The 27554-nt window shown below is 44.8% G+C and overlaps 1 protein-coding gene across 1 annotated transcript in view; it reads left to right on the forward strand.

Annotated features, from left to right (window-relative positions):
* Positions 1-19723, forward strand: part of LOC149974468 (protein shisa-9B-like) — a 46840-nt gene extending 27117 nt beyond the window's left edge. The window contains exons 4-5 of the mRNA XM_090212692.1: positions 8788-8892; positions 16730-19723. Coding sequence (XP_090068818.1) covers positions 8788-8892; positions 16730-17199 — 575 coding nt within the window. The 3' untranslated portion in view covers positions 17200-19723. The remainder of the gene's footprint in view (positions 1-8787; positions 8893-16729) is intronic.
* Positions 19724-27554: the final 7831 nt, after the last annotated feature.

Consider the following 27554-nt stretch of genomic DNA (forward strand, 5'->3'; position numbering starts at 1 on the left):
ACATCTAACTAGGATGTATTTATCAATAAAGAAATGGGCATGAAAACAAGTTGTCTCTCATTGAATGACAACAAAGGCTTTATTGAAGAATCCATACATACTGTTGACCAATCACCGACGAAGGAGAATAGACTTCGGCTACCGACATCGGCTTGCCTCGAGAAAAAAAATGATGTTCCCGAACAGCCGAAAAAACCCTTAATGAAGTCGAAAACTAGCAAAAAAGGTGGGCCTCTGATTGGCTGAACTAGTCACACACCCCCTGACAACCTGGTCATGAGGGTTTTCTACAGCCACCCTAAAATGTATGTAGTACATGTTTTACTCAGTAAAACCTGTGGGCAAGGCTGTTTGTCCCCAGGAGGTTCTCCATGTAGTAACCAAAAAAGTGTTAAACAAATAAAAATATCAGTTGTTGTGACAAGGTAGGGGTGCTATACAGAAGGTAGCCCTATTTGGTAAAATACCAAGTATAAATTATGGCAAGGACAGCTCAAATAAGCAGAGAGAAACAACAGTCCATCTTTGACTGGCCTTCATGTCTTAAAGTAATCTGGAAAATTTAAAGAACTTTTAAAGTTTATTCAAGTGCAGTCGCAAAAACTATCAAGCGCTATGATGAAACCAGCTATCATGAGGACTTTTGACTGGTACTGTATGTACACTACTGTTCAAAAGTTTGGGGTCCTTGTTTTTGAAAGAAAAGCACATTTTTTTTGTCCATTAAAATAACATCAAATTGTTCAGAAATACAGTGTAGACATTGTTAATGTTGTAAATGACTATTGTAGCTGGAAATGGCTGATCAATTTGATGTTATTCTATTTCTTGTTAACTTCTCTGGGATATGTGGGACGCTAGCAGGCGCCAAATTCAAAACAACAAAAAACCCAGAATTAAAATTCCTCAAACATACAAGTACACACACCATTTTAAAGATAAACTTCTTGTAAATCCAGCCACAGTGTCCGATTTCAAATAGGCTTTACAGCGAAACCACACCAAACGATATGTTAGGTCAGCACCTAGTCACAGAAAACCATACAGCCATTTTCCAGCCAAGGAGAGGGCTCACAAAAGTCAGAAATAGCGATTAAATTAATCACTAACCTTTGATGAGCTTCATCAGATGGCACTCACAGGACTTCATGTTAGACAATAAATGTGTGTTTTGTTCGATAAAGTTAATCTTTGTCCAAAAACCTAATTTGAAATTGGTGTGTTATGTTCAGAAATGCATTGTCTCAACAAACATCCGGTGAAAGTGCAGAGAGCCACATCAAATTACAGAAATACTCATAATAAACATTGATAAAAGATACAAGTGTTATGCATGGAATTATAGATAAACATCTCCTTAATGGAAGCGCTGTGTCAGATTTCAAAAAGGCTTTACGGTGAAAGCACACCTTGCGATTATGTTAGGTCAGCACCTAGCCACAGAAAAACATACAGCCATTTTCCAACCAAGGAGGTGTGTCACAAAACTCAGAAATAGCATTATAAATATTCACTTACCTTTGATGATCTTCATCAGAATGCACTCCCAGGAATCCCAGTTCCACAATAAATGTTTGTTTTGTTCAATAAAGTCCATCATTTATGTCCAAATACCTCCTTTTTGTTTGCGCGTTTAGTTCACAAATCCAAACTCACGAGGCGCGGGCAAGTCCAGGCGAAAGTTCAGACGGAGAGTCAAAAAAGTTATATTTCAGTTCGTAGAAACATGTCAAACGATGTATAGAATCAATCTTTAGGATGTTTTTATCATAAATCTTCAATAATGTTTCAACCGGACAAATCCTTTGTCTGAACGCAGCTACCTCGCACATGATTTAGCTCATGGCATTCTGCAAGACACCTGACTCAAACAGCTCTCATTCTCTCCGCTTTACAGTTGAAGCCTGAAACAAGGTTCTAAAGACTGTTGACATCTAGTGGAAGCCTTGGGAAGTGCAATATGGCCCCATAGACACTGTATATTCGATAGACAATGACTTGAAAAACTACAAACCTCCGTTTTCTTCTCAGGTTTTTGAATGCCATATGAGTTCTGTTATACTCACAGACATCATTCAAACAGTTTTAGAAACTTCAGATTATTTTCTATCCAAATAGAATTATATGCATATTCCAACTTTTGGGCCTGAGTAGCAGGCAGTTTACTCTGGGCACCTTATTATCCAAGCTACTCAATACTGCCCCACAGTCCCAAAAAAGTTAACAAACTATAGTTTTGGCAAGTCCGTTAGGAAATCTACTTTGTGCATGACACAAGTAATTATTCTAACAATTGTTTACAGACAGATTATTTCATTTATAATTCACTGTATCACAATTCCAGTGGGTCAGACGTTTACATACACCAAGTTGACTGTGCCTTTGGAAATGTCCAGAAATTATGTCATGGCTTTAGAAGCTTCTGTTAGGCTAATTGACATCATTTGAATCAATTGGAGGTGTACCTGTGGATGCATTTCAAGGCCTACCTTCAAAACACAGTGCCTCTTTGCTTGACATCATGGGAAACTCAAAAGAAATCAGCCAAGACCTTAGAAAAAAATTGTAGACCTCCACAAGTCTGGTTCATCATTGGGAGCAATTTCCAAATGCTTGAAGGTACCACGTTCATCTGTACAAACAATAGTATGCAAGTATAAACACCATGGGACCACGAAGCCGTCATACCGCTCAGTAAGGAGACGCATTCTGTATCCTAGAGATGAACGTACTTTGGTGCGAAAAGTGAGAAACAATCCCAGAACAACAGCAAAAGGACCTTGTGAAGATGCTGGAGGAAACAGGTACAAAAGTATATATATCCACTGTAAACTAGTCCTATAAATCAAAATAACCTGAAAGGCCGCTCAGCAAGGAAGAAGCCACTGCTCCAAATCCGCCATAAAAAGCCAGACTACGGTTTGCAACTGCACATGGAGAAAAGATCGTACTTTTTGGAGAAATTTCCTCTGGTCTGATGAAACAAAAATAGAACTGTTTGGCCATAATGATCGCCGTTATGTTTGGAGGAAAAAGGGGGAGCCTTGCAAGCCGAAGAACACCATCCCAACCGTGAAACACGGGGGTGGCAGCATCATGCACTTCACAAAATAGATGGCATCATGAGGAAAGAAAATTATGTGGATATATTGAAGCAACATCTTAAGACATGAGTCACGAAATTAAAGCTTGGTCGCAAATGGGTCTTCCAAATGGACAATGACCCCAAGCATACTTCCAAAGTTGTGGCAAAATGGCTTAAGGACAACAAAGTCAAGGTTTCGGCCATCACAAAGCCTTGACCTCAATCCTATAGAAAATTTGTGGGCAGAACTGAAAAAGCGTGTGCGAGCAAAGAGGCCTACAAACCTGACTCAGTTACACCAGCTCTGTCAGAAGGGATGGGGCAAAATTCACCCAACTTATTGTGGGAAGCTTGTGGAAGGCTTCCCGAACCATTTGACCCAAGTTAGGCAATGCTACCAAATACTAATTGAGTGTATGTGAACTTCTGACCACCAGGGAATGTGATGAAATAAATAAATCTGAAATAAATAATTATCTCTACTATTATTCTGACATTTCACATTTCAAACTTAAAATAAACTAGAAGTAAATGTCAGGAATTGTGACAAACTGAGTTTAAGTGTATTTGGCTAAGGTGTATGTAAACTTCCAACTTCAACTGTATGGGTCACGTGCCCTTTCCATGACAGACTGACCAGGTGAAAGCTATGATCCCTTATTGATGTCACTTGTTAAATCCACTTTGTGGCAACTCAATATTAGGAAGATGAAACTAAATGCATGCTCTTCAACCGATCGCTGCCCGCACCTGCCCGCCTGTCTAGCATCACTACTCTGGACGGTTCTGACTTAGAATATGTGGACAACTACAAATACCTAGGTGTCTGGTTAGACTGTAAACTCTCCTTCCAGACTCACATTAAGCATCTCCAATCCAATATTAAATCTAGAATCGGCTTCCTATTTTGCAACAAAGCATCCTTCACTCATCCTGCCAAACATACCCTCGTAAAACTGACTATCCTACCGATCCTTGACTTCGGCAATGTAATTTACAAAACAGCCTCCAACACTCTACTCAGCAAATTGGATGCAGTCTATCACAGTGCCATCCATTCTGTCACCAAAGCCCCATATACTACCCCCCACTGCGACCTGTATGCTTACGTTGGCTGGCCCTCGCTTCATATTCGTCGCCAAACCCACTGGCTCCAGGTCATTTATAAGTCTTTGCTAGGTAAAGCCCCGCCTGACTAGACTGGAATGGAAAGTATTGCACTCTGAATTCCTCTCAGAAACATTCGCTCTTTCTCTCTTAGATTTGTCTCTCTCTCTCTAATGAATATCCAGGCATCACACACATAAATGTCGCCTGGCAGACAATGCTGATCCGACCTGACAGAGACCTGGAGTCGACTTACACATACACACACATGAAGACACACACACACACACACACATATGTACACACACACACACACACACACACACACACGTATATAAACGTATGTAGGAACACACATACTGTACATACAGGCAGACACACACAGCAGCAGCAAATGTGTTTCTCATGTTGGGTTGGGATCAATTCCATTTAAATTCTCTAAATTCAGGAAGTGAATTGAAGTAAGATTTTGATTATTATATTTTTTATGAAAATCCTTCCTGAATTGAAATGGAATTGACACCAACTCTGGTGCTTTATTCAAAACCAAAAGCATCATCTGTGTGAAAGGGGCATTATGACTTCAACCCACAGCTCAGAGAGAACAGAACGTCATTGACGTGTTCATGGAGAGAGACAGAACAATACATTCACGAGAGCACACACACAAAGCGAGAAGGACAGGGTTAGGAGTGTGTGTGCCTGAGGGATCGGCGTTCTGGAAGCACTGACCTCACTGCTAAGACCGAGGCTGTCCCCGTCCCCCTGAGCTGACCGAGGCTGTCCCCATCCCCCTGAGCTGAAGCTATCTGACACACTGACACACTGACCTCACTGTTGAGGCCGAGGCTGTCCCCATCCCCCTGAGCTGACCGAGGCTGTCCCCGTCCCACAGAGCTGAAGCTGTCTGACACACTGACCTCACTGCTGAGACCGAGGCTGTCCCCGTCCCACAGAGCTGAAGCTATTTGACACACTGACCTCACTGCTGAGACCGAGGCTGTCCCCGTCCCCCTGAGCTGAAGCTATCTCACACACTGGCCTCACTGCTGAGGCCGAGGCTGTCCCCGTCCCCCTGAGTCCAGCAGGTATATTTCACTGGTCACGCCCAAAGCCTTTGGCCGCCTTTCCTTACAATTCTCTTCTGCCAATGACTGGAACAAATCCTCTCACAAATCCTCTCACAAATCCCCTCACTAACTTTAACATCAGCTGTCAGAGCTGCTTACAGATCATTGCACCTGTACATAGCCCATCTGTAAATAGCTCGCCCAACTACCTCATCCCCATTTGTTATAATTTATTTTGCTCCTTTGCACCCCAGTATCTCTACTTGCACATTCATGTTCTGCACATCTATCACTCCAGTGTTTAATTACTAAATTGTAATTATTTCGCCACTATGACCTATTTATTACCTTACCTCCCTAATCTTACTTCATTTGCACACACTGTACATAGACTTTTCTATTGTGTTATTGACTGTACGTTTGGTTATTCCATGTGTAACTCTGTGTTGTTTGTGTCTCACTGCTTTGCTTTATCTTAGCCAGGTCGCAGTTGTAAATGAGAACTTGTTCTCAACTTGAATACATGGTTAAATAAAGGTTAAATATATACACTGCTCAAAAAAATAAAGGGAACACTAAAATAACACATCCTAGATCTGAATGAATGAAATATTCTTATTAAATACTTTTTTCTTTACATAGTTGAATGTGCTGACAACAAAATCACACAAAAATTATCAATGGAAATCAAATTTATCAACCCATGGAGGTCTGGATTTGGAGTCACACTCAAAATTAAAGTGGAAAATCACACTACAAGCTGATCTGACTTTGATGTAATGTCCTTAAAACAAGTCAAAATGAGGCTCAGTAGTGTGTGTGGCCTCCACGTGCCTGTATGACCTCCCTACAATGCCTGGGCATGCTCCTGATGAGGTGGCGGATGGTCTCCTGAGGGATCTCCTCCCAGACCTGGACTAAAGCATCCGCCAACTCCTGGACAGTCTGTGGTACAACGTGGCGTTGGTGTATGGAGCGAGACATGATGTCCCAGATGTGCTCAATTGGATTCAGGTCTGGGAAACGGGCAGGCCAGTCCATAGCATCAATGCCCTCCTCTTGCAGAAACACACAACATGAGGTCTAGCATTGTCTTGCATTAGGAGGAACCCAGGGCCAACCGCACCAGCATATGGTCTCACAAGGGGTCTGAGGATCTCATCTCGGTACCTAATGGCAGTCAGGCTACCTCTGGCGAGCACATGCTGTGCGGCCCCCTAAAGAAATGCCACCCCACACCATGACTGACCCACCGCCAAACCGGTCATGCTGGAGGATGTTGCAGGCAGCAGAATGTTCTCCACGGCGTCTCCAGACTCTGTCACGTCTGTCACAGGTGCTCAGTGTGAACCTGCTTTCATCTGAGAAGAGCACAAGGCACCAGTGGCGAATTTGCCAATCTTGGTGTTCTCTGGCAAAAATGAGGGCCACCTGTGGACATGGGCCCTCATACCACCCTCATGGAGTCTGTTTCTGACCGTTTGAGCAGACACATGCACATTTGGGGCCTGCTGGAGGTCATTTTGCAGGGCTCTGGCAGTGCTCCTCCTGCTCCTCCTTGCACAAAGGCGGAGGTAGCATTCCTGCTGCTGGGTTGTTGCCCTCCTACGGCCTCCTCCACGTCTCCTGATGTACTGGCCTGTCTCCTGGTAGCGCCTCCATGCTCTGAACACTACGCTGACAGACACAGCGAACCTTCTTGCCACAGCTCGCATTGATGTGCCATCCTGGATGAGCTGCACTACCTGAGCCACTTGTGTGGGTTGTAGACTCCGTCTCATGCTACCACTAGAGTGAAAGCACCGTCAGCATTCAAAAGTGACCAAAACATCAGCCAGGAAGCATAGGAACTGAGAAGTGGTCTGTGGTCACCACCTGCAGAACCACTCCTTTATTGGTGGTGTCTTGCTAATTGCCTAGAATTTCCACCTGTTGTCTATTACATTTGCACAACAGCATGTGACATTTATTGTCAATCAGTGTTGCTTCCTAAGTGGACAGTTTGATTTCACAGAAGTGTGATTGACTTGGAGTTACATTGTGTTGTTTAAGTGTTTCCTTTATTTTTTTGAGCAGTGTATATATTTTTAAATCTACACACAATACCACATAATGACAAAGCAAAAACAGCAAAAACCTTCAATGTCACATTTAAATCAGTATTCAGACCTTTTACTCAGTAAAGGACATTCAGAGACTTGTCCCGAAGCTACTCCTGCTCCTTGGCTGTGCGCTTAGGGTCATTGTCATGTTGGAAGGTGAACCTTTGCCACAGTCTGAGGTCCTGAGCGCTCTGGAGCAGGTTTTCATCAAGGATCTCTCTGTACTTTGCTCCGTTAATATTTGCCTCGATCCTGACTAGTCTCCCAGTCCCTGTCTCTGAAAAGCATCTCCACAGCTGCCACCGCCATGCTTCACCGTGAACATGGTGCCAGGTTTCCTCCAGACGTGATGCTTGGCATTCGATCTTGGTTTCCTCAGACCAGAGAATCTTGGGGACCTTCAATGCTGCAGACATTTTTTGGTACCCTTCCCCAGATCTGTGCATCGACACAGTCCTGTCTCGAAACTCTACGGACAATTCCTTCGACCTCTTGGCTTGGTTTTTGCTCTGACATGCACTGTCAACTGTGGGACCTTAAATAGACAGATGTGTGCCTTTCCTGATCATGTCCAATCAATTGAATTTACCACCGTTGGACTCCAATCAAGTTGTAGAAACATCTCAAGGATGATCAATGGAAACAGGATGCACCTCAGCTCAATTTCGAGTCTCATTGCAAGAGTCTGAATACTTAAATAAATAAGTTTTTTCTGTTTTTTATTTTTCGTACATTTGCAAAATTTTCTAAAAACCTGTCGTTATGGGGTATTGTGTGTAGATTGCTAAGGAGTTTTTTGTATTTAATCTATTTTAGAATAACACTGTAACGTCACAAAATGTGAAGAAATTCAAGGGGTCTGAATACTTTCCGAAGGCACTGTATATATTGCAAACTGCGCTGGCATGCCTTGGCAATGTTGGTGTAACAGTACATCATAGGGAATAACACTTGGGGATTTTTATGGCGATGTACCGATATGTAGGAATGATCATGTGAGCCTACTGTCTGTGCTCATATAGGCTACTAACGGACCCCAGTTCTATGGCCACTGGCCATGCAGGGTGTGAGATGGCTCTGCCCCTATGCAACCCCTGTGTCCCACTTTTCTTGTTCCCCCTGACAGCATGACAGAGGCTGGGCCAGCAGCGGTAATTGATGCAGTTTTTTTCTACTTAGTTTGTTTGTTCCATTGTTAATTAGTCACACCTCATTTAGCACTAGGGGCCACATCCTCCCTTGGCAAAACAGTACTTTGCAACAGGCAAGGTGTCAATCCCATCACAAATGTTAGGAGCATTTAAATAGTATGCTGTCTGTACAATTGACAAATAAAGTGGTATTAATCTTATTACTAACTTTATTCTCTTTTTTTCTCTCCATCTCGCTCTCTCTTACTCTCTATTCTTCTTTCTCCCTACAGAGCACTACCACCTGAACAATTCAGCCTTATACCCAGGAATGCCACACCCTCATAGCAACCTCAGTGGACTGGGCCTCAACAAGTACAACTCCCTCAGGGCTGTGGGTAAGGCCACACACACACACACACACACACTCACACGCATAAGCATAATGGACACAAACATGCGCGTACACACACACATGCATAAACACACATTAACACACATATAAACATATGGACACACACATGCGGACACACATGCATTCTCACACACACACACACACACACACACTGTGCACTCCAGGACATGCTGATCATAATCCAGACTGGCACTGTAACCTTTTCAAACCATCATAAGGTTTTCAAGCTGGCATCTGATGTGGTTTCGGCTCCCTTCATGGAAAGACATATCATGAATGAAAGGAGATATCCTACTGGCAATACAGTCTCAGCGCTTTTCTGGAAAGTGTAGGTCAGATCCATATACACTCAGTGGCAGTTTATTAGGTTCACAAAAATGGTTTGCTCCTACAGGCAGACAGGAATCAAGCAGGCAGACAGGCATCAAGGCATTCAGTTACTGTTTGAGGTACTGCTGCTCATTCCGTTCACCAGCTCCGGAGGTCTACATCACTGGCCTTCTAGGCGTCACTGAACTGGATTCATTACCACCAACCCCGGACTGTCTTGTTTCATTACGCACACCTGGTTCCCTTTCCCCCTGATTAGTATGTGTACATATGTGTCCTCTGTTCCCCTTTGTCCTTGTTGATTATTGTTCCGTGTCCGTTGGTCTTGTGAGTACCTGTGCTGTGTTGTATTCGCTTGCGTGTTACCATGTTAGGTGTGCACTTGTTATTATGTGTCACAGTCTTCTAGGAGTAGTGGGGTTGGAGTCAGGCGCAGAGAGCAGAGGATTCGGAAACTCGTATTTTATTCCGGTACAAACGGTCACGCCTAAATACTGGGCGCATAAAACTGACCGGCCCAACACAGGACCCAAACAGTCCGGGGAAAATAAAATACAAATACACATCCACACTCTAACAGAGGTACAATCCCGCACAAACCTAAGTTTGCAACCAATAAGACCAAACAAACAGAAAAGGAAAAAGGGATTGGTGGCGGCCAGTAGACCGGCGACGACGACCGCCGAGTGCTGCCCGAACAGGCAGGGGAGCCACCTTCGGTGGGAGTTGTGACAGTACCCTCCCCCCGACGTGTGGCTCCCGCAGCGCGCCGCCACTGGCCTCGAGGGCGACCCGGTGGGCGAGGCGCAGGGCGATCCGGGTGGAGGCGGTGGAAGTCCCTCAGTAGTGAAGGGTCCAAAATGTCCCCCACCGGTACCCAGCACCTCTCCTCCGGACCGTACCCCTCCCAGTCCACGAGGTACTGTAGGCCCCTCACCCGGCGTCTAGAGTCCAGGATAGCACGTACTGTGTACTTCGGGGACCCCTCGATGTCCGGAGGGGGCAAAGGGACCTCCGGCACCTCACCTTCCTGCAGGGGACCAGCCACCACCGGCCTGAGGAGAGACACATGAAACGAGGGGTTAATACGATAATAAGGAGGAAGCTGTAACCTATAACACACCTTGTTTATCATCCTCAGGACTTTAAATGGCCCCACACACTGCGGCCCCAGATTCCGGCAGGGCAGGCGTAGGGGCAGGTTTCGGGTCGAGAGCCCCTGGTGCGAACACGGGGGCCTCACTGCGGTGTTGGTCAGCAATCCTCTTCTGCCGTCCACTAGCTTGTTTTAATGAAACAAGCTAGTGGACTTGTTTCCTCCACCGCAGGAGCCCATTCCTCCACCGCAGGAGCCTTGGTTTGGCTCTGATGCCATGGAGCCAGGACCGGCTGGTAGCCCAACACGCACTGGAACGGTGACATGTTAGTAGAGGAGTGGCGGAGGGAGTTCTGAGCCACCTCCGCCCATGGGACGTACCTCGCCCATTCACCAGGCCGGTCCTGGCAATACGACTGCAGAAACCTACCCACATCCTGGTTCACTCTCTCCACCTGCCCATTACTCTCGGGGTGGAAACCCGAGGTCAGGCTGAACGAGACCCCCAGCCGTTCCATGAACGCCCTCCAAACTCTGGACGTGAACTGGGGACCCTGATCAGAAACGATGTCCTCAGGCACCCCGTAGTGCCGGAAGACATGGGTAAACAGAGCCTCCGCAGTCTGTAGGGCCGTAGGGAGACCGGGCAACGGGATGAGACGGCAGGACTTAGAAAACCGATCCACAACGACCAGGATCGTGGTGTTTCCCTGAGACGGAGGAAGGTCGGTGAGAAAATCCACCGACAAGTGCGACCATGGCCGTTGTGGAAAGGGGAGGGGCTGTAAATTCCCTCTAGGCAGGTGTTGAGGAGCCTTGCTCTAAGCGCACACCGAGTAGGAGGAGACATAAAACCTCACGCCCTTGACCAAAGTGGGCCACCAGTACCTCCCCCTAAGACTCCGCACGGTCCTCTCGATCCCAGGATGACCCGAAGAGAGTAGTGTATGGGCCCATCGAATCAACCGATCACGGACACCAAGAGGCACGTACTGAACACCTGCTGGACACTGAGGGGGTGCAGGTTCCAACTGGGGTGCTACCAGACTTGAAGCCGGGAGGATGGGAGTTGGATCATTGGGCCGCTCCTCGGTGTCATATAGGCGGGACAGCGCGTCGGCCTTCGTATACCCGAAATCGGGTAAAGAACATGGCCCACCTGGCCTGACGCGGATTCAATCTCCTCACTGCCCGGATATACTCGAGATTACGATGGTCAGTCCAGATGAGGAAAGGGTGCTTGGCCCCCTCAAGCCAATGTCTCCACCCAGTCAGAGCCTTGACTACAGTTAACAACTTCCAGTCCCCCACGTCATAGTTCCGCTCCGCCGGACCGAGCTTCCTCGAGAAGAAAGCGCAGGGGCGGAGCTTTGGTGGCGTGCCCGAGCGCTGTGATCGCACGGCTCCCACCCCAGTCTCGGACGCGTCCACCTCCACTATGAACCCCAAAGAGGGGTCCGGATGAGCCAGCACAGGAGCGTCGGTGAACAGCTCCTTCAGGCGACTGAGAGCTCTGCCCGCCTCTGCTGACCAGCGCAAGTGCGCCGGTCCCCCCTTCAGCAGTGAGGTAATGGGAGCAGCCACCTGACCAAAACCCTGGATAAACCTCCGGTAGTAATTCGCAAACCCTAAAAACCGCTGCACGTCCTGTGGTCGGAGTCTGCGAATTACGCACGGCTGTAATGCGGTCACACTCCATCACCACCCCAGAGGTGGAAATGCGATAACCCAGGAAGGAAACGGCTTGTTTGGAGAACACACATTTCTCAGCCTTGACATACAGATCATGCTCCAGCAGTCGCACAAGTACCCTACGCACCAGAGACACGTGCGCGGCGCGTGTGGCAGAATAGATAGTATATCAGAACAGTATATCAGAACAGTATATCATCGACATACACTACCACCCCCTGCCCATGCAGGTCTCTGAGAATCTTGTCTACGAAAGATTGGAAAACGGCTGAAGCATTCTTCAACCCATAGGGCATGTTGAGTCACTCATCTCCCACCCGGATACGCACCAAATTATATGCACTCCCAAGGTCCAGTTTTGTGAAGAAACACGCCCGTGAAATTATTCCACCGCCGTGGCGATGAGAGGTAGCGGGTAACTAAACCCCACTGTGATGGACTTTAGACCTCTATAATCAATGCACGGACGCAGACCTCCCTCCTTATTCTTCACAAAAAAGAAGCTCGAGGAGACGGGTGACGTGGAGAGCTGAATGTACCCCTGTCCCAGAGATTCAGTGACGTATGTCTCCATTGCCACTGTCTCCTCCTGGGACAACAGGTACACGTGACTCCTGGGAAGTGCAGCGTTTACCAGGAGGTTTATCGCGCAATTCCCTTGTCTATTAGGTGGTAATTGGGTCGCCCTCTTCTTACAGAAGGCGATAGCCAAACCGGCATATTCAGAGGGAATGCGCACAGTGGAAACCTGGTCTGGACTCTCCACCATCGTCGCACCGATGGAAACTCTGATGCACCTGCCTGATCTCGGAGAGTCCCCTGTCTCCATGAAATTTCAGGATTGTGATTAGCCAGCCAGGGAATCCCTAGCACCACTGGAAACGCAGGTGAATCAATAAGGAAGAGACTAATCCGCTCCTTAGGATCCCCCTGCGTTACCATGTCCAGTGGAACCGTGGCCTCCCCGACCAGCCCGGACCCTAATGGTCGGCTATCTTAGGAGTGCATGGGGAAAGGTTGGCCTAACGACACCAGGGGAGTCCCTAGCCTTAACGTGAGCCCACGATCCATAAAGTTCCCAGCTGCGCCTGAATCGACTAGCGCCTTATGCTGTAGAGAGGGAGAAAACTCAGAAAAATAAATTATTAAGAACATATGACCAACAGGGAGCTCTGGGTGAGTCTGGTGCTGACTCACCTGGGGTGAACAAGGATTGCTCTGCCGGCCATCCCGACTCCCAGACGTGCTCCTCGAGCACCAATCGGCAGTGTGTCCTCTCCGAGCCTCCTCCGGTCACCCTCGATGCAGCCCCCCCCTAACTCCATGGGGATTGGAGCGGGAGGGCGTGGAGGTGGAACCAACAGGGCACGTTCTGGACTCCCGCGGGCAGCCAGCAGGTTGCAGCCAGCAGGTCAATACCTCGTCGAGGGAGAGGGTGGTGTCCCGACAAGCTAGCTCCCTGTGGACGTCCTCCCGGAGGCTACAGCGATAGTGGTCCATCAGGGCCCTGTTGTTCCACCCCGCCCCGGCGGCCAAGGTCTGGAACTCCAGCGCAAAGTCCTGCGCACTCCTCGTCTCCTGTCGCAGGTGAAACAGCCGTTCACCCGCCGCTCGGCCCTCCGGTGGGTGGTCGAACACGGCCCGGAACCGGCGGGTGAACTCCCCCGAGGGAGTCGGACGAACGGTAGCCAGGTACAGCTCCAGCTGTAGTAGGAACCCCTGGCACCCAGCCGCCATTCCATCGTACTCCCTGGGGAGCGCCAGACGCAGGGCACCGGATCCGGATGCCGGAGGAGGGGTAGGTGTTGCTGGGGGTGAGGTAGGGAGGTCATTCCTCTCCCATCGGTCCATCCTCTCCATCATCCGGTCCATTGCCGACCTGATCCGGTGGAGAACGGCCGAGGACTCGCTCCTATCAGAGGTACAATCCCGGACAAACTTAGGCGGGCCTAACAGGCTTAAATAGACATAAATCAAGAAACAAAATAATGGACAGGTGCAACCAATAAGACCAAACGAACAGAAAAGGAAAAAGAGATTGGTGGTGGATAGTAGACCGGCGACGACGACCGCCGAGGGCCGCCCGAACAGGCAGGGGAGCCACCTTCGGTGGGAGTCGTGACAGTATGGGTCTCTTAGAGGTTTACACCTTGCTCTTTGTTTGGGTTACAGCCCTGTGTTATATGTATACGTATTTGTTTTGGGCTTGGTCTATTTAATGTTCATGACATAAGCTATTTTGGGTAGAGAAATAAAAGCCCCTATTTCATATTCCTGCTCCTGTCTCCTATCATTATACAACGTGACATCGATTGCACGTTAGAATGGGCAAAACGAGTGACCTTAGCGACTGCGCGTGGCATGATCAGCGGTGCCAGGCGCACTGGTTCCAGTATCTCAAACGTCCAGCCCTCTGGTCTTTTCACGTGAATAGGCAGTGGTGGATGTAAAGATGATACTCTTTAATATAAATTTACTCAATAAGTCACCCAATAAAATATTACTGGTTTTATATATACTTAAGTATCAAAAGTACATGTGATTGCTAATATATACTGAATTATCAAAGGTAAAAGTACAAATAATTTAATATTCCTTACATTAAGCTAACCAGACAAAACACTCCAACACTCAGACATAATTTACAAAGGAAGCATTTGTGTTTAGTGAGTCCACCAGATCAGAGGCAGTAGGGATGACTAGGGATGTTCTCTTGATAAGTGTGTGAATTGGACCATTTTCCTGTCCTGCTAAGCATTCAAATGTAACGAGTACTTTTGAGTATCAGGGAAAATGTATGGAGTAAAAAGTACATTATTTTCTTTAAGAATGTAGTGAAGTAAAAGTTGTCAAAAATAGAAATAGTACAGATGCCCCAAAAAACTACTTAAGTAGTACTTTAAAGAATTGTTATTTACATCACTGTGTCTAAAGGTTACAGAGAACGGTGCGACAAACAAAAAACAACCCGTCAGTGAAGTCCTGTGGGCGAAAACATCTTGTTTATGAGAATGGTCGAAGTAGAATGGCAAGAATCGTGTAAGCTAACAGGCGGGCCACAAACAGACAAATAATGGCGCAGTGCAACAGTGGTGTGCAGAACAGCATCTCGGAAAGCACAACTCGTCAGTCCTTATCGCGGATGGACTATTGTAGCAGACGACCACACCAGGTTCCACTCCTATCAGCTAAAAACAAGAAGCGGCTCCAGTGGGCATGCGATCACCAACACTGGACAATTGAGTGGAAAAACATAATCTGGTCCGACGAATCGCGGTTCCTGTTGCGTCATGCTGATGCCAATCAGGATTTGGCATAGGCAGCATGAGTCCATGGCCCCATCCTGCCTGGTGTCAATGGTTACAGGCTGGTGGTGGTGGTGTAATGGTGTGGGACATTTTTCCCTGGCACGTTTGGTCCCTTGATAACAATTGAGCAACATTTGAATGCCACACCTTGTAGAATCCATGCCTCGAATAGTTCAGGCTGATCTGGAGGCAAAAAAAGTGGTCCAGCCCAGTAGTAGATGGGTGTACCCAATAAACTGGCCACTGAGTGTATATACACAGTTTATGGTTCTGGTGAAGGTCATGTAAACCAGGGTTTCCCAAACCCTGGGTGCACGTTTTGTTAATTTCCTTAGGACTACACAGCTGATTCAAATAATCAAAGCTTGATGTTGAGTAAGTTATTTGAATCAGCTGTGTTGGGCAAAAACCAAAACATGAACCCAGGAGCTACAGTGATGTTGTGGTACAGACTGGCAGATCATGAACTTGGGAGATATAAATATTAAAGTCGCACACGCTATACTATTCACAGTAATGTATTATTTTGTGTCTGAAACAAAATTATGGCAGTGTGTTGGGACAGAACACACCATTCACACCGACAGGCTGAAGAGAAATACAGCAATGGACAGAGAACAGAATCCCTGTCACTCCACAATCTACTTTTCAGGCATAAAGGGATGATTCACTGACTAGAGTGGAATGGAAAGTATTGCACTCTGAATTCCTCTCAGAAACATTCGCTCTTTCTCTCTTAGATTTCTCTCTCTCTCTAATGAGTATCCAGGCATTACACACATACAGAGGTCACACGTACACACGTAGACACACACACACACGCACACACACACACGTATATAAACGTATGTAGGAACAAACATACTGTGCATACGTACAGGCAGACACTGAGATTTAGATTATTATATTTTTCATGAAAATCCTTCCTGAATTGAAATGGAATTGACACCAACTCTGGTGCTTCATTCAAAACCAAAAGCATCATCTGTGTGAAAGGGGCATCATGACTTCAACCCACAGCTCAGAGAGAACAGAACGTCATTGACGTGTTCATGGAGAGAGACAGAACAATACATTCACGAGAGCACACACACAAAGCGAGAAGGACAGGGTTAGGAGTGTGTGTGCCTGAGGGATCGAGGTTCTGGAAGCACTGACCTCACTGCTAAGACCGAGGCTGTCCCCGTCGCCCTGAGCTGACCGAGGCTGTCCCCGTCCCCCTGAGCTGAAGCTACCTGACACACTGGCCTCCCAGTGCCCACCCTATTTACAACACAAACTTCCAGGATTATTACAGTTGAGTATTTTAGTTTTTTTCTGAAATCAGGGCCTCTTCTTAGACAGTTGACAGTTAACTTCAGGCCACTAACTCTCTTCTCTCTTGTCTGCTGCAGCGGACACTGCCTCTAGGGGATACTATAAGAGCTACCCTTTGATGGACTTCTCCCAGTACCAGGCAGCTCCAGCCTTCCAGCCCATCTCCCTGCACCCCAAGGACAAGTCCTACCTTCACCAGGACCACCACCAGCTCCCCACCCACCACAACCTCCACGCCCCCCTCTCCATCTCCATCCCCCAGAGCCACCCGGAGAGGTCCCGCCTGTCCAAGACCACCAGCCACCCCCTGTTCTCTAGCTCGGCCTTGAAAGCCTGGGACACCAGTGGACACTACGTCCAGAGGCAGACCTCCCAGCCTGGGCACATCTCAGCCCATCAGCATGCCTATTCCACCAGGAGACTGCACAGCGTAGAGAATTTCCCGGAGATGTTCAACCACCCTGTGTCATACGGCCACCCATCCTCCTACCACCACACCAGGCATAAGAGCTACTCCACCAACAGCAAGACAGAGGTCACTGTCTGAGAATGGAGCTCTGAGTTCCTCTGTACCTACAATGATACAGAAACAGATACAAAAATGTACAGGATAGAGAGGAGTGTCGGAGTGTTTAAAAGATACTGGATGAAGGGGGGTTAAAAGATAGGGCAACAATGCATCAGCATCGCCACCCACCACCATGACTAAAGTACAATAACTGAACCACAAAGATCCCCAAGACATTGATAATGCAAGAGAAACACTGTCGCTCTCGGAACACCTCTGAGCCTCTCGGTCTCTATGTCTACCACAACTCCTTGTTGCTCGGAACCTTTCTTTAACTCTACCACATCTCTCCATGCATTCTTCTCTGATCTTGTTCTTTCACCTATATCCTCTATTTCCCACAGCTCCCCCCTCTCTCAGCCCTTAGAAGCGCTGTGTTCAGGCCTTTAGAGGGATGATGGCACCCCCGGGGCCACATTAACTCGACAGGGACAATGCCATCCTCACGTCAGCTCCAATCAGCCTCCGCCCCAGCGCAAGACAGAGAGAGAGAGAGGGAGAGAGACAGGTAGGGAGATAGTGGGAAATCACTCTAGGGATCTTTAGAGGAAAGCCGAATGACAGGAGTGGACAAAGTATATATGTAAAGATTTTTCTTCCCTGGGGGTGAAATGAAGGAGTCATTGTGGATCTGGAGACTGTATAGCCTGGGTGCCAGTCTGTTTCTGCTCTCTTGCCAACTCCTTATGGAATTGTCACGGCTTGACAATGACAATGGAGTAGGCAATGGCACAAACAGATCTGGGACCAGGCTAGAGACTGGGTCTTGGTGGAGTGTTTATGAGTGCGTGTGAGTATGTGAGGACATACTGGGCTGTCAGTGTAAGTGAATTCGCTGCGGCATCTCGGACCCCAGAGGAGGTCTTCCGTGTTTTCCCCTGATGCACGGACAGTAAAGGGCACAGACAAGAGCTCTAGAGGTGTTGCTAAGGCTACCAGACTCTCTTTAAATGGCAATGGATGTACCCTATTCTACAAGTGGTGCATCTATTTGTTTACCAGGACTATGATTAACCACTGAGGTAAAATAAAGAAACAAAACTATTGTTGAAAAGTAGGATACTTGTACATGACTAAATGACACATAACAGGCAGGGGACTAGTGATAGCAGCATCTTTGGTCAGGTGCCGTAGTACTAAAACCCAGAAACGGTGCTGAAATGTGTAAGGACCAATGAAGTCTAATCGACGCTACGGTCTCTCGGAAGGTATTGGGTTGAGCACAAACTCACCCTAAAGAGGTACACACATGTAGCCTTGTAGGACCATCCTGCAATCTAGCAAGATCAGGATTGCCATACGAGGCTAACACACATGGCCAACGTACTAGCTGCACACTTCAGATTAATCCACTTCCAGAAGTGCTAATGCTAATGAAGGCAATGAATACAACTAAACTCTTTACATGAGTCATGATCATGATGCATTACTACCCCTTACCTCGCACATCCCTACCCTTCCTCCTTTTCGACAAGTAGTCTAACGTTTAAGAGTGTGTGCGCCAGTAACCGAAAGGTCACTGGTTCAAATCCCCAAGCCGACTAGAAGAAAAATATGTCAATGTGCCCTTGAGCAAGGCACTTAACCCTAATTGTGCCTGTAAGTCACTCTGAATAAATGACTAACATGTAATCTTCTCTCTATTCCTCCTCATCTTCTCTCTATTCCTCCTCATCTTCTCTCTATTCCTCCTCTACCATTTTCTAATCAGCTCCTCTCCAGTTGTAACCGTAGCCTTCTTTCATCTCTTCCTTCTCTCAGCTCTCTCATCAAGTCTCTATTCACCCCATCTTTTGGAGAGCTATTTTATTTCTCATTCCCTCCCTATCACTCGCTCATGTTCCATCTGTTCTCTGGCTCTAGGCGGTGTAACTGATAGTCCTTTGGCCCCCTGCTCTGTTTCCTAGTCCCATCACCCCACGTCCCACAGCCCCAGAATGCAGGTTTGCTTGCGTGTGTATGTATGTGTTTCAGGGCAGTGGGCTGAGACAAGGGCATGTGTACTCTCACATGAACATGATTGAAACTACCAGACACTGTTTAAATGACTCCCGCGCCAATAGCAGCTTTTAAAACAAATGTTTTGACGACAAGAACAGAAAACAGACCCATTTTCAGCTAAGTTTTCCACTGAATGCTTCCTGTCCTCAACTGAAAACCGAACATAGCCTATGCAATGCCAAACCTGTAACACTGTATCAACATCAACACGCTAGCATTACACCCTCACAACAAATTGTAAGATACCACCACCACAATGACTACCGCAACTGGTCATAACCATGTCATAACAGCTGACATAACTTGCCATAACATGTCATAATGGTCATAACACTGTCATGACCCATATATTTTCACCTGTTGTGATATATATTGTGTTATTTTATGGCTGGTTATGACACCTACATACGAAACCCACATTTTTTTCAATTTCTTAAATTCTTTTAAAAAATGTTTGTTGTTGTAATGTATTCATTAAAGTCATGTCTTTTTTAAATATTTTAAATAACTTGTAGAAAATACCATTTGTGTCATGAAGCATTCTGGCCACCCTGTGTCACTTTACTTGGACTCAGAAAATACACTATGCCAAGAGTGCAAAGATGTCATCAAGGCAAAGGGTGGCTACTTTGAAGGATCTCAAATATAAAATATATTTTGATTTGTTTAACACTTTTTTTGGATACTACATGATTCCATATGTGTTATTTCTTAGTTTTGATGTCTTCACTATTATTCTACAATGTAGAAAAAAGTAAAACATTTAAAAAAAACCTGGAATGAGTAGGTGTGTTCAAACGTTTGACTGGTACTGTATATATACAGTTGAAGTCGGAAGTTTACATACACTTAGGTTGGAGTCATTAAAACTCGTTTTTCAACCACTCCACAAATTTCTTGTGAACAAACTATAGTTTTGGCAAGTCGGTTAGTACATCTACTTTGTGCATGACACAAGTAACTTTTCCAACAATTGTTTACAGACAGATTATTTCACTTATAATTCACTGTATCACAATTGCAGTGGGTCAGAAGTTTACATACACTAAGTTGACTGTGCCTTCAAACAGCTTGGAAAATTCCAGAAAATTATGTCATGGCTTTAGAAGCCTCTGATAGGCTAATTGGAGGTGTACCTGTGGATGTATTTCAAGTATTAGGGACAAAGATCGTACTTTTTGGAGAAATGTCCTCTGGTCTGATGAAACAAAAATAGAACTGTTTGGCCATAATGACCGTCATTATGTTTGGAGGAAAAAGGGGGAGCCTTGCAAGCCGAAGAACACCATCCCAACCGTGAAGCACGGGGGGGGGGGGGGGGGCAGCATCATGTTGTGGGGGTGCTTTTGCTGCAGGAGGAACTGGTGCACTTCACAAAATAGATGGCATCATGAGGAAAGAAAATTATGTGGATATATTGAAGCAATATCTCAAGACATCAGTTAAAGCTTGGTCGCAAATGGGTCTTCCAAATGGACAATGACCCCAAGCATACTTCCAAAGTTGTGGAAAAATGGCTTAAGGACAACAAAGTCAAGGTATTGGAGCGGCCATCACAAAGCCCTGACCTCAATCCTATAGAAAATTTGTGGGTAGAACTGAAAAAGCGTGTGCGAGCAAGGAGGCCTACAAACCTGTCTGAGTTACACCAGCTCTGTCAGGAGGAATGGGCCAAAATTCACCCAACTTATTGTGGGAAGCTTGTGGAAGGCTACTCAAAATGTTTGACCCAAGTTAAACAATTTAAAGGCAATGCTACCAAATACTAATTGAATGTATGTGAACTTCTGACCCACTGGGAATGTGATGAAATAAATAAAATATTAAATAAATCATTCTCTCAACTATTATTCTTTAATCTTAAAATAAAGTGATCCTAACTGACCTAAGACATGGAATTTTTACTAGGATTAAATGTCAGGAATTGTGAAAAACTGAGTTTAAATGTAGTTGGCTAAGGTGTATGTTAACTTCCATCTTCAACTGTATATAACATAAACCTACTGTTGACACGTAGGCTATGGAGTAATGGAATGTTTTGCTTTGTGTGTAGGTTTTGTGGGTTTTGACACTTCTGTACGAGTCCTAACCAGCCATAAAATAACTACCGTGGTAGGTTTTGTGGGTTTTCACACTCTTATGTAGGTGTCATAACCAGCCATAAAATAACTACCGTGGTAGGTTTTGTGGGTTTTCACACTCTTATGTAGGTGTCATAACCAGCCATAAAATAACTACCGTGGTAGGTTTTGTGGGTTTTCACACTCTTATGTAGGTGTCATAACCAGCCATAAAATAACGCAATGTCACAACAAGTTTAAACATGTGTCATGACAGTGTTATGATCATATTATGACAGGTTATGTCAAACGTTATGACATTATGACATGGTTATGACTGTGTAAGGAGGCTGGGTGTCAAGTAAAGTGTTACCATGCAACATAACACAACATGAGTGAGGCAAAAACTGTGCACGCATCACACACTGGTGACGGTGGTCAAGAGGGACTAGAAAGGTTGAAGCAATATAAATAATTATTCATATTTCAGTATTTAAGTCAATGTTTTTACCGTTGAATGAAGTGCTTCTAACCTTTTCTATTATGACACCATGCATTTTTCCAACCCTTGTACTTACCGTAAGAGTAGGGGTGTTAACCCCGGTGTCCTGGCTAAATTACCAATCTGACCCTCATGCCATCATTGCCACCTAATGATCCCCAGCTTTCAATTTGCTCATCCATCCCCCTTCACTCCCCTGTAACTATTCCCCAGGTCGTTGCTATGAATGAGAATGTGTTCTCAGGCAACTTACCTGGAAAAAAAGAAAGAACGTACAGGGAATACTTTGCTTTATGTTCTGCTGGGATAAATGTATGACACACAGTGAGCTCCAAAAGTGGGACAACAAATATTTTGTTATTTGGCTTTGTACTCTAGTACTTTGGTTGTGAAATGATACTATGACTATAAGGTTAAAGTGCAGACTGTCATCTTTAATTTGAGGGTATATACATCCATATCGAGTGAACCGTTTAGAAATTACAGCACTTTATGTACATAGTCCCTTCATTTTAGGGGACTAAAAGTAGTGAAAAGTTAAGTATTTGGTCCCATTTTCATCGCACGCAATGACTACATCAAGCTTGTGACTCTACACATTTGTTGGACGAATTGGCTGTTTGTTTGGTTGTTTCAGATTATTTTGTGTCCAATAGAAATTAATATACCTAACTGAAAGCGCGAACCATCGCATTTAACAATGAAAAAAGGTGACTGGGAATATTGGTGAATACAAACAGTGTTGAAGTCCAGGACTTCCTGACGGGCCGCCCCCAGGTGGTGAAGGTAGGAAACAACACCTCCACTTCGCTGATCCTCAACACTGGGGCCCCACAAGGATGTGTGCTCAGCCCACTCCTATACTCGTCGTTTACCCATGACTGCGTGGCCATGCACGCCTCCAACTCAATCATCAACTTTACAGACGACACAACAGCCTGATTACCAACAATGACGAGAGCCTACAGGGAGGAGGTGAGGGCCCTGGGAGTGTGGTGCCAGAAAAATAACCTCTCCCTCAACGTCAATAAAACAAAGGAGATGATCGTTGACTTCAGGAAACAGCAGAGGGAGCACCCCCTCATCCACATTGATGGGGCCGCAGTGGAGAAGGTGGAAAGCTTCAAGTTCCTCTGCGTACACATCACTGACAAACTGAAATGGTTCACTCACACAGACAGTGTGGTGAAGAAGGCGCAACGGAGCCTCTTCAACCTCAGAAGGCTGAAGAAATTTGCCTTGACACCTAAAACCCTCACAAACAGGTGCATCAAAGCTGGGACCGAGAGACATCTATCTCAAGGCCATCAGACTGTTAAATAAATCACTAGCACATTAGAGGCTGCTGCCCTATATACATATATTTGAAATCACTGGCCACTTTAATAATGGAACATTAGTCACTTTAATAATGTTTACATATTTTGCATTACTTATCTCATATGTATATACTGTATTGTATACTATTCTACTGTATCTTAGTCTATGCCGCTCTGACACTGCTTGCCCAAATATTTATATATTCTTAATTCCATTCCTTTACTTTAGATTTGTGTGTATTGTTGTGAATGTTTCTAAACACTTCTACATTAATGTGCACGCTACCATGATCACTCATTATTATTCATGAATTTGTAGAGTCACAAGCTTGATGTAGTCAGTGTGTGCTATGAACATGGGACCAAATACCAAACTTTTTCTACTTTAATACGCACAAGTGAATTAGTTCAAATACTTTTGGTCCCCTAAAATGGGGGGACTATGTACAAAAAGTGCTGTGATTTCATTTCACCTGATATGGATGGAAATACCCTCAAATTAAAGCTGACAGTCTGCATTTTAACATTTTAGTCATTGTATAATTTAAATTCCAAAGTGCTGGAGTACAGCCAAAACAACAAAAAATGTGTCACTTTCCCAATACTTTTGTAGCTCACTGTATAAATGTATGTATTCTTGTACGCGTAAATTATATTTGATGGGCAATACATGACTTACAGATCATACCAAATTATAGGTTTTATAGTGAGAAGAAATCTGAAAATCATGTGTTCAGCTGTAAATTTCAATAATATTATTTTGTGTATATGTTATGAGATGTGATGGAGTTTTAATATTTGGTTTGCATAAGGGCTTTATGATCTGAGAAAATATATATATTTCATTTGATAGTTTATTGAATTGCAGTTGATCTCTCAGACTAGTCTACTGTGATGTGACCAAATCAGCTGGATTTTTCACGTAGAATGTTACTCTGATAAAATGGAGGCCATTGAAATCTATGCTCATAAAAAAGTGTGAAAGGTAGATATATTTCTGATGAGCAACCCAGGGTTACCAGGGGTAAATTGTGACAGAACGCAGTGGAATGAATTTCCTGTTTCTATTGGGAATTACCATAATGGAATAACAACCAATTTAACCCATGTGAATTTCAATCCATCTATTCACTGCATATAAGCATATAAGCTGTACATAACATTGAACCCAGTAGGCCACTAAAAACATGTATTTCCATTCAAATCTGAGTCTCACTGTACTGTTGTATGGGCATCATACTGTATGCAGATCTGGGAATGGGAGCTAAAGTAAGATCTGTCTTGTTGACAATGTGGGTTTGGTAATAGGAGACATAATACTTCCACATACAGATGATACCGTTCCCCTTTAGGACTGTGATGTCTGACTAGGGATATATTCTGCTTAGTTGTTAATCCAAGGCTGCCTCTTACTGCAGTGCTTGTAGTAGCAAAGCTGTCACCAGCTGAAGACTGAATCAACAGTCTAGTTTGGTACACAAAAAGACAACTAGACCAATGCATAACTCGTTATATGAATATACCTACTTCAGTCAAAAGTATACAGTGCAGTATTAAATGTACAAGATACTATGACCAAACATAATTATCTGATATAAGTGTGATATGTGTACGCTATTATGTGCTGAATAAGACCAAACTACTTATTTGTGTCTGTACATGCTGTATATGGAAATGTTCTTTGTTGAGGACTGTTTAACTTTTCGTTAACATTGACTTTTCAAATGAAGATGAAATATTATGGAACAATTTCAAGAGGTTTAAATGTCTCTCTCAAAAGAGACCTTCTTAAGTGTTATTTGTATAACTTGATAAAACTTTTTTTTTTTTAAACACTGGTGTGTTTCATGTTTATAGCTCTATTCATTTGTCACAGCTGACAAAAGAAAGAGGGAGCGAAGAAAATAAAGCATTGCTCCTAAGACTCCTTGCTCACAAAAGCCACGAGGAGTCTACACACCCTCAAGCTGCTCACATTTTTCACACAGGTTATTGTTTTTTCCCCCTCAATTCTGTGTTCCCTGACGTGTGTGTAGAGTAATGTCACAGAACAATGAGCCAGATGTTTGACCGAAATCTGAAGCATCCGGTTGGTATTTCCACTCACCACCAAATGTGGTGATGAGAGGAAGTCCAGTGGCCAGCAGTTGGAGAAGTTTTTTAGACTTTACCCTTTGTCAGTTTCAAAAAAATGGTGTTGTTTTGGAGTGCAAGGGCGAATTGAGTTATTGCACACGTGCACTTCACATACTAGGCGTTCCCTAAAGGAAATATGCAAATACATGCTAGAATGCACCAATAGGATCTCGCTAGCTTGTGCTTGGCTCTATCCACCTCCTTGCTAGTTCTGACCACTATGATTAATTTGCTTGCATTGGAAAGAGGCTTTGGTCTATCTTGGGTATAACAAATCGTTGGTAAAAACTAGAAAACCAACATCCCCACCATGTGGACATTCTGGGCATTATTCATCAAAAGCACTTACCAGTATCACTCAATAGGTATCATACACACCAGTGGTTCCCAAACCTTTTCTAGTCCCGTACCCCTTCAAACATTCAACCTCCAGCTGCGTACCCCCTCTAGCACCAGGGTCACCACACTCACAAATGTTTTTTTTTTTTACAAGAATGAGTGTGAGTTGTCATCACAACCCGGTTCGTGGGAAGTGACAAAGAGCTCTTATAGGACCAGGGCAGAAATAATTATATAATAATAATCAATAATTTTGTTCTTTATTTAACCATCTTACATATAAAACCTTAATTTGTTCATCGAAAATTGTGAATAACTCACCACAGATTAATGAGAAGGGTGTGCTTGAAAGGATGCACATAACTCTGCAATGTTGGGTTGTATTGGAGTCTGTCTTAAATAATTTTCCACACACAGTCTGTGCCTGTATTTAGTTTTCATGCTAGTGAGGGCCGAGAATCCACTCTCACATAGGTACGTGGTTGCAAAGGGCATCAGTGTCTTAACAGCACGATTTGCCAAGGCAGGATACTCTGAGCACAGCCCAATCCAGAAATCTATAAGTGGCTTCTGATTTAATTCAATTTTCACAGAACCACTTGTTGCAATTTTGACGAGGCTCTCTTGCTCAGATATCTGTAAGTGGACTGGAGGCAGGGCATGAAAGGGATAATGAATCCAGTTGTTTGTGTCATCTGTTTCAGGAAAGTACCTGCGTAATTGCACACCCAACTCACTCAGTTGCTTCGCTACATCACATTTGACATTGTACGTAAACTTGAGTTAATTTGCATACAAAAAATCATACAATGATGGAAAGACCTGTCTGTTTGCAGACAGAGAAGAGCTCCAACTTCTTAGCCTCAACTTTGTCCCGCACATTGAATATAGTTGCTGAGAGTCTCTGTAATCCTAGATTCAGATCACTCAGGCGGAAAAAAACATTACCCAAATAGGCCAGTCGTGTGAGAAACTCGTTGTTATACCAACATAATCCGTTTTGTCACCAAAGCCCCATATACCACCCACCACTGCGACCTGTATGCTCTCGTCGGCTGGCCCTCGTTACATATTCGTCGCCAGTCCCACTGGCTCCAGGTCATCTATAAGTCTTTGCTAGGTAAAGCTCCACCTTATCTCAGCTCACTGGTCACCATAACAACACCCACCCGTAGCACGCGCACCAGCAGGTATATCTCACCGGTCATCCCCAAAGCCAACACCTCTTTGGCCACCTTTCCTTTCAGTTCTCTGCTGCCAATGACTGGAACAAATTGCAAAAATCGCTGAAGTTGGAGACATATCTCCCTCACTAACTTTAAGCATCAGCTATCTGAGCAGCTTACCGATCGCTGCAGCTGTACACAGCCCATCTCTAAATAGCCCATCCAACTACCTACCTCATCCCCGTATTGTTTTTATTTACTTTTTTTGGGCTCTTTTGCACACCAGTACAACATCATCTGCACATCTATAACTCCAGTGTTAATTTGCTAAATTGTAATTACTCAGCTAATATGGCCTATTTATTGCCTTACTCCATTTTCACACACTGTATATCGATTTTTCTATTGTGTTATTGACTGTACTTGTGTTTATCCCACGTGTAACTCGGTGTTGTTTTTGTCACACTGCTTTATATTGGCAAGGTTGCAGTTGTAAATGAGAACTTGTTCTCAACTGGCCTAGCTGGTTAAATAAATAAAACACATTTTTATTTGGCCTACCCCCGACGCATTGTACCCCAGTTTGGGAATACCTGTTACACACCATCATATAATGTAGTATGGTCTCCCACTAATCACTGGCTGAAGAGATATTTCTGGGTGAATAAGTATTTGTTTAGGAAACTACCTGTACAAAAATAACCATAGTCAGAGGCTGGTAGCACACTGCACTTTGGTGTGTATTTCACCGTGGAACATCCTCCATCTGCCTTAAGAGTGTTAACACAAAAAGACACATAGACAACAATAC

The sequence above is a fragment of the Oncorhynchus mykiss genome, chromosome 20 (assembly GCF_057628025.1).
Source record: "Oncorhynchus mykiss isolate SJ-2025 chromosome 20, ASM5762802v1, whole genome shotgun sequence".
In the NCBI taxonomy this organism is placed as follows: domain Eukaryota; kingdom Metazoa; phylum Chordata; class Actinopteri; order Salmoniformes; family Salmonidae; genus Oncorhynchus; species Oncorhynchus mykiss.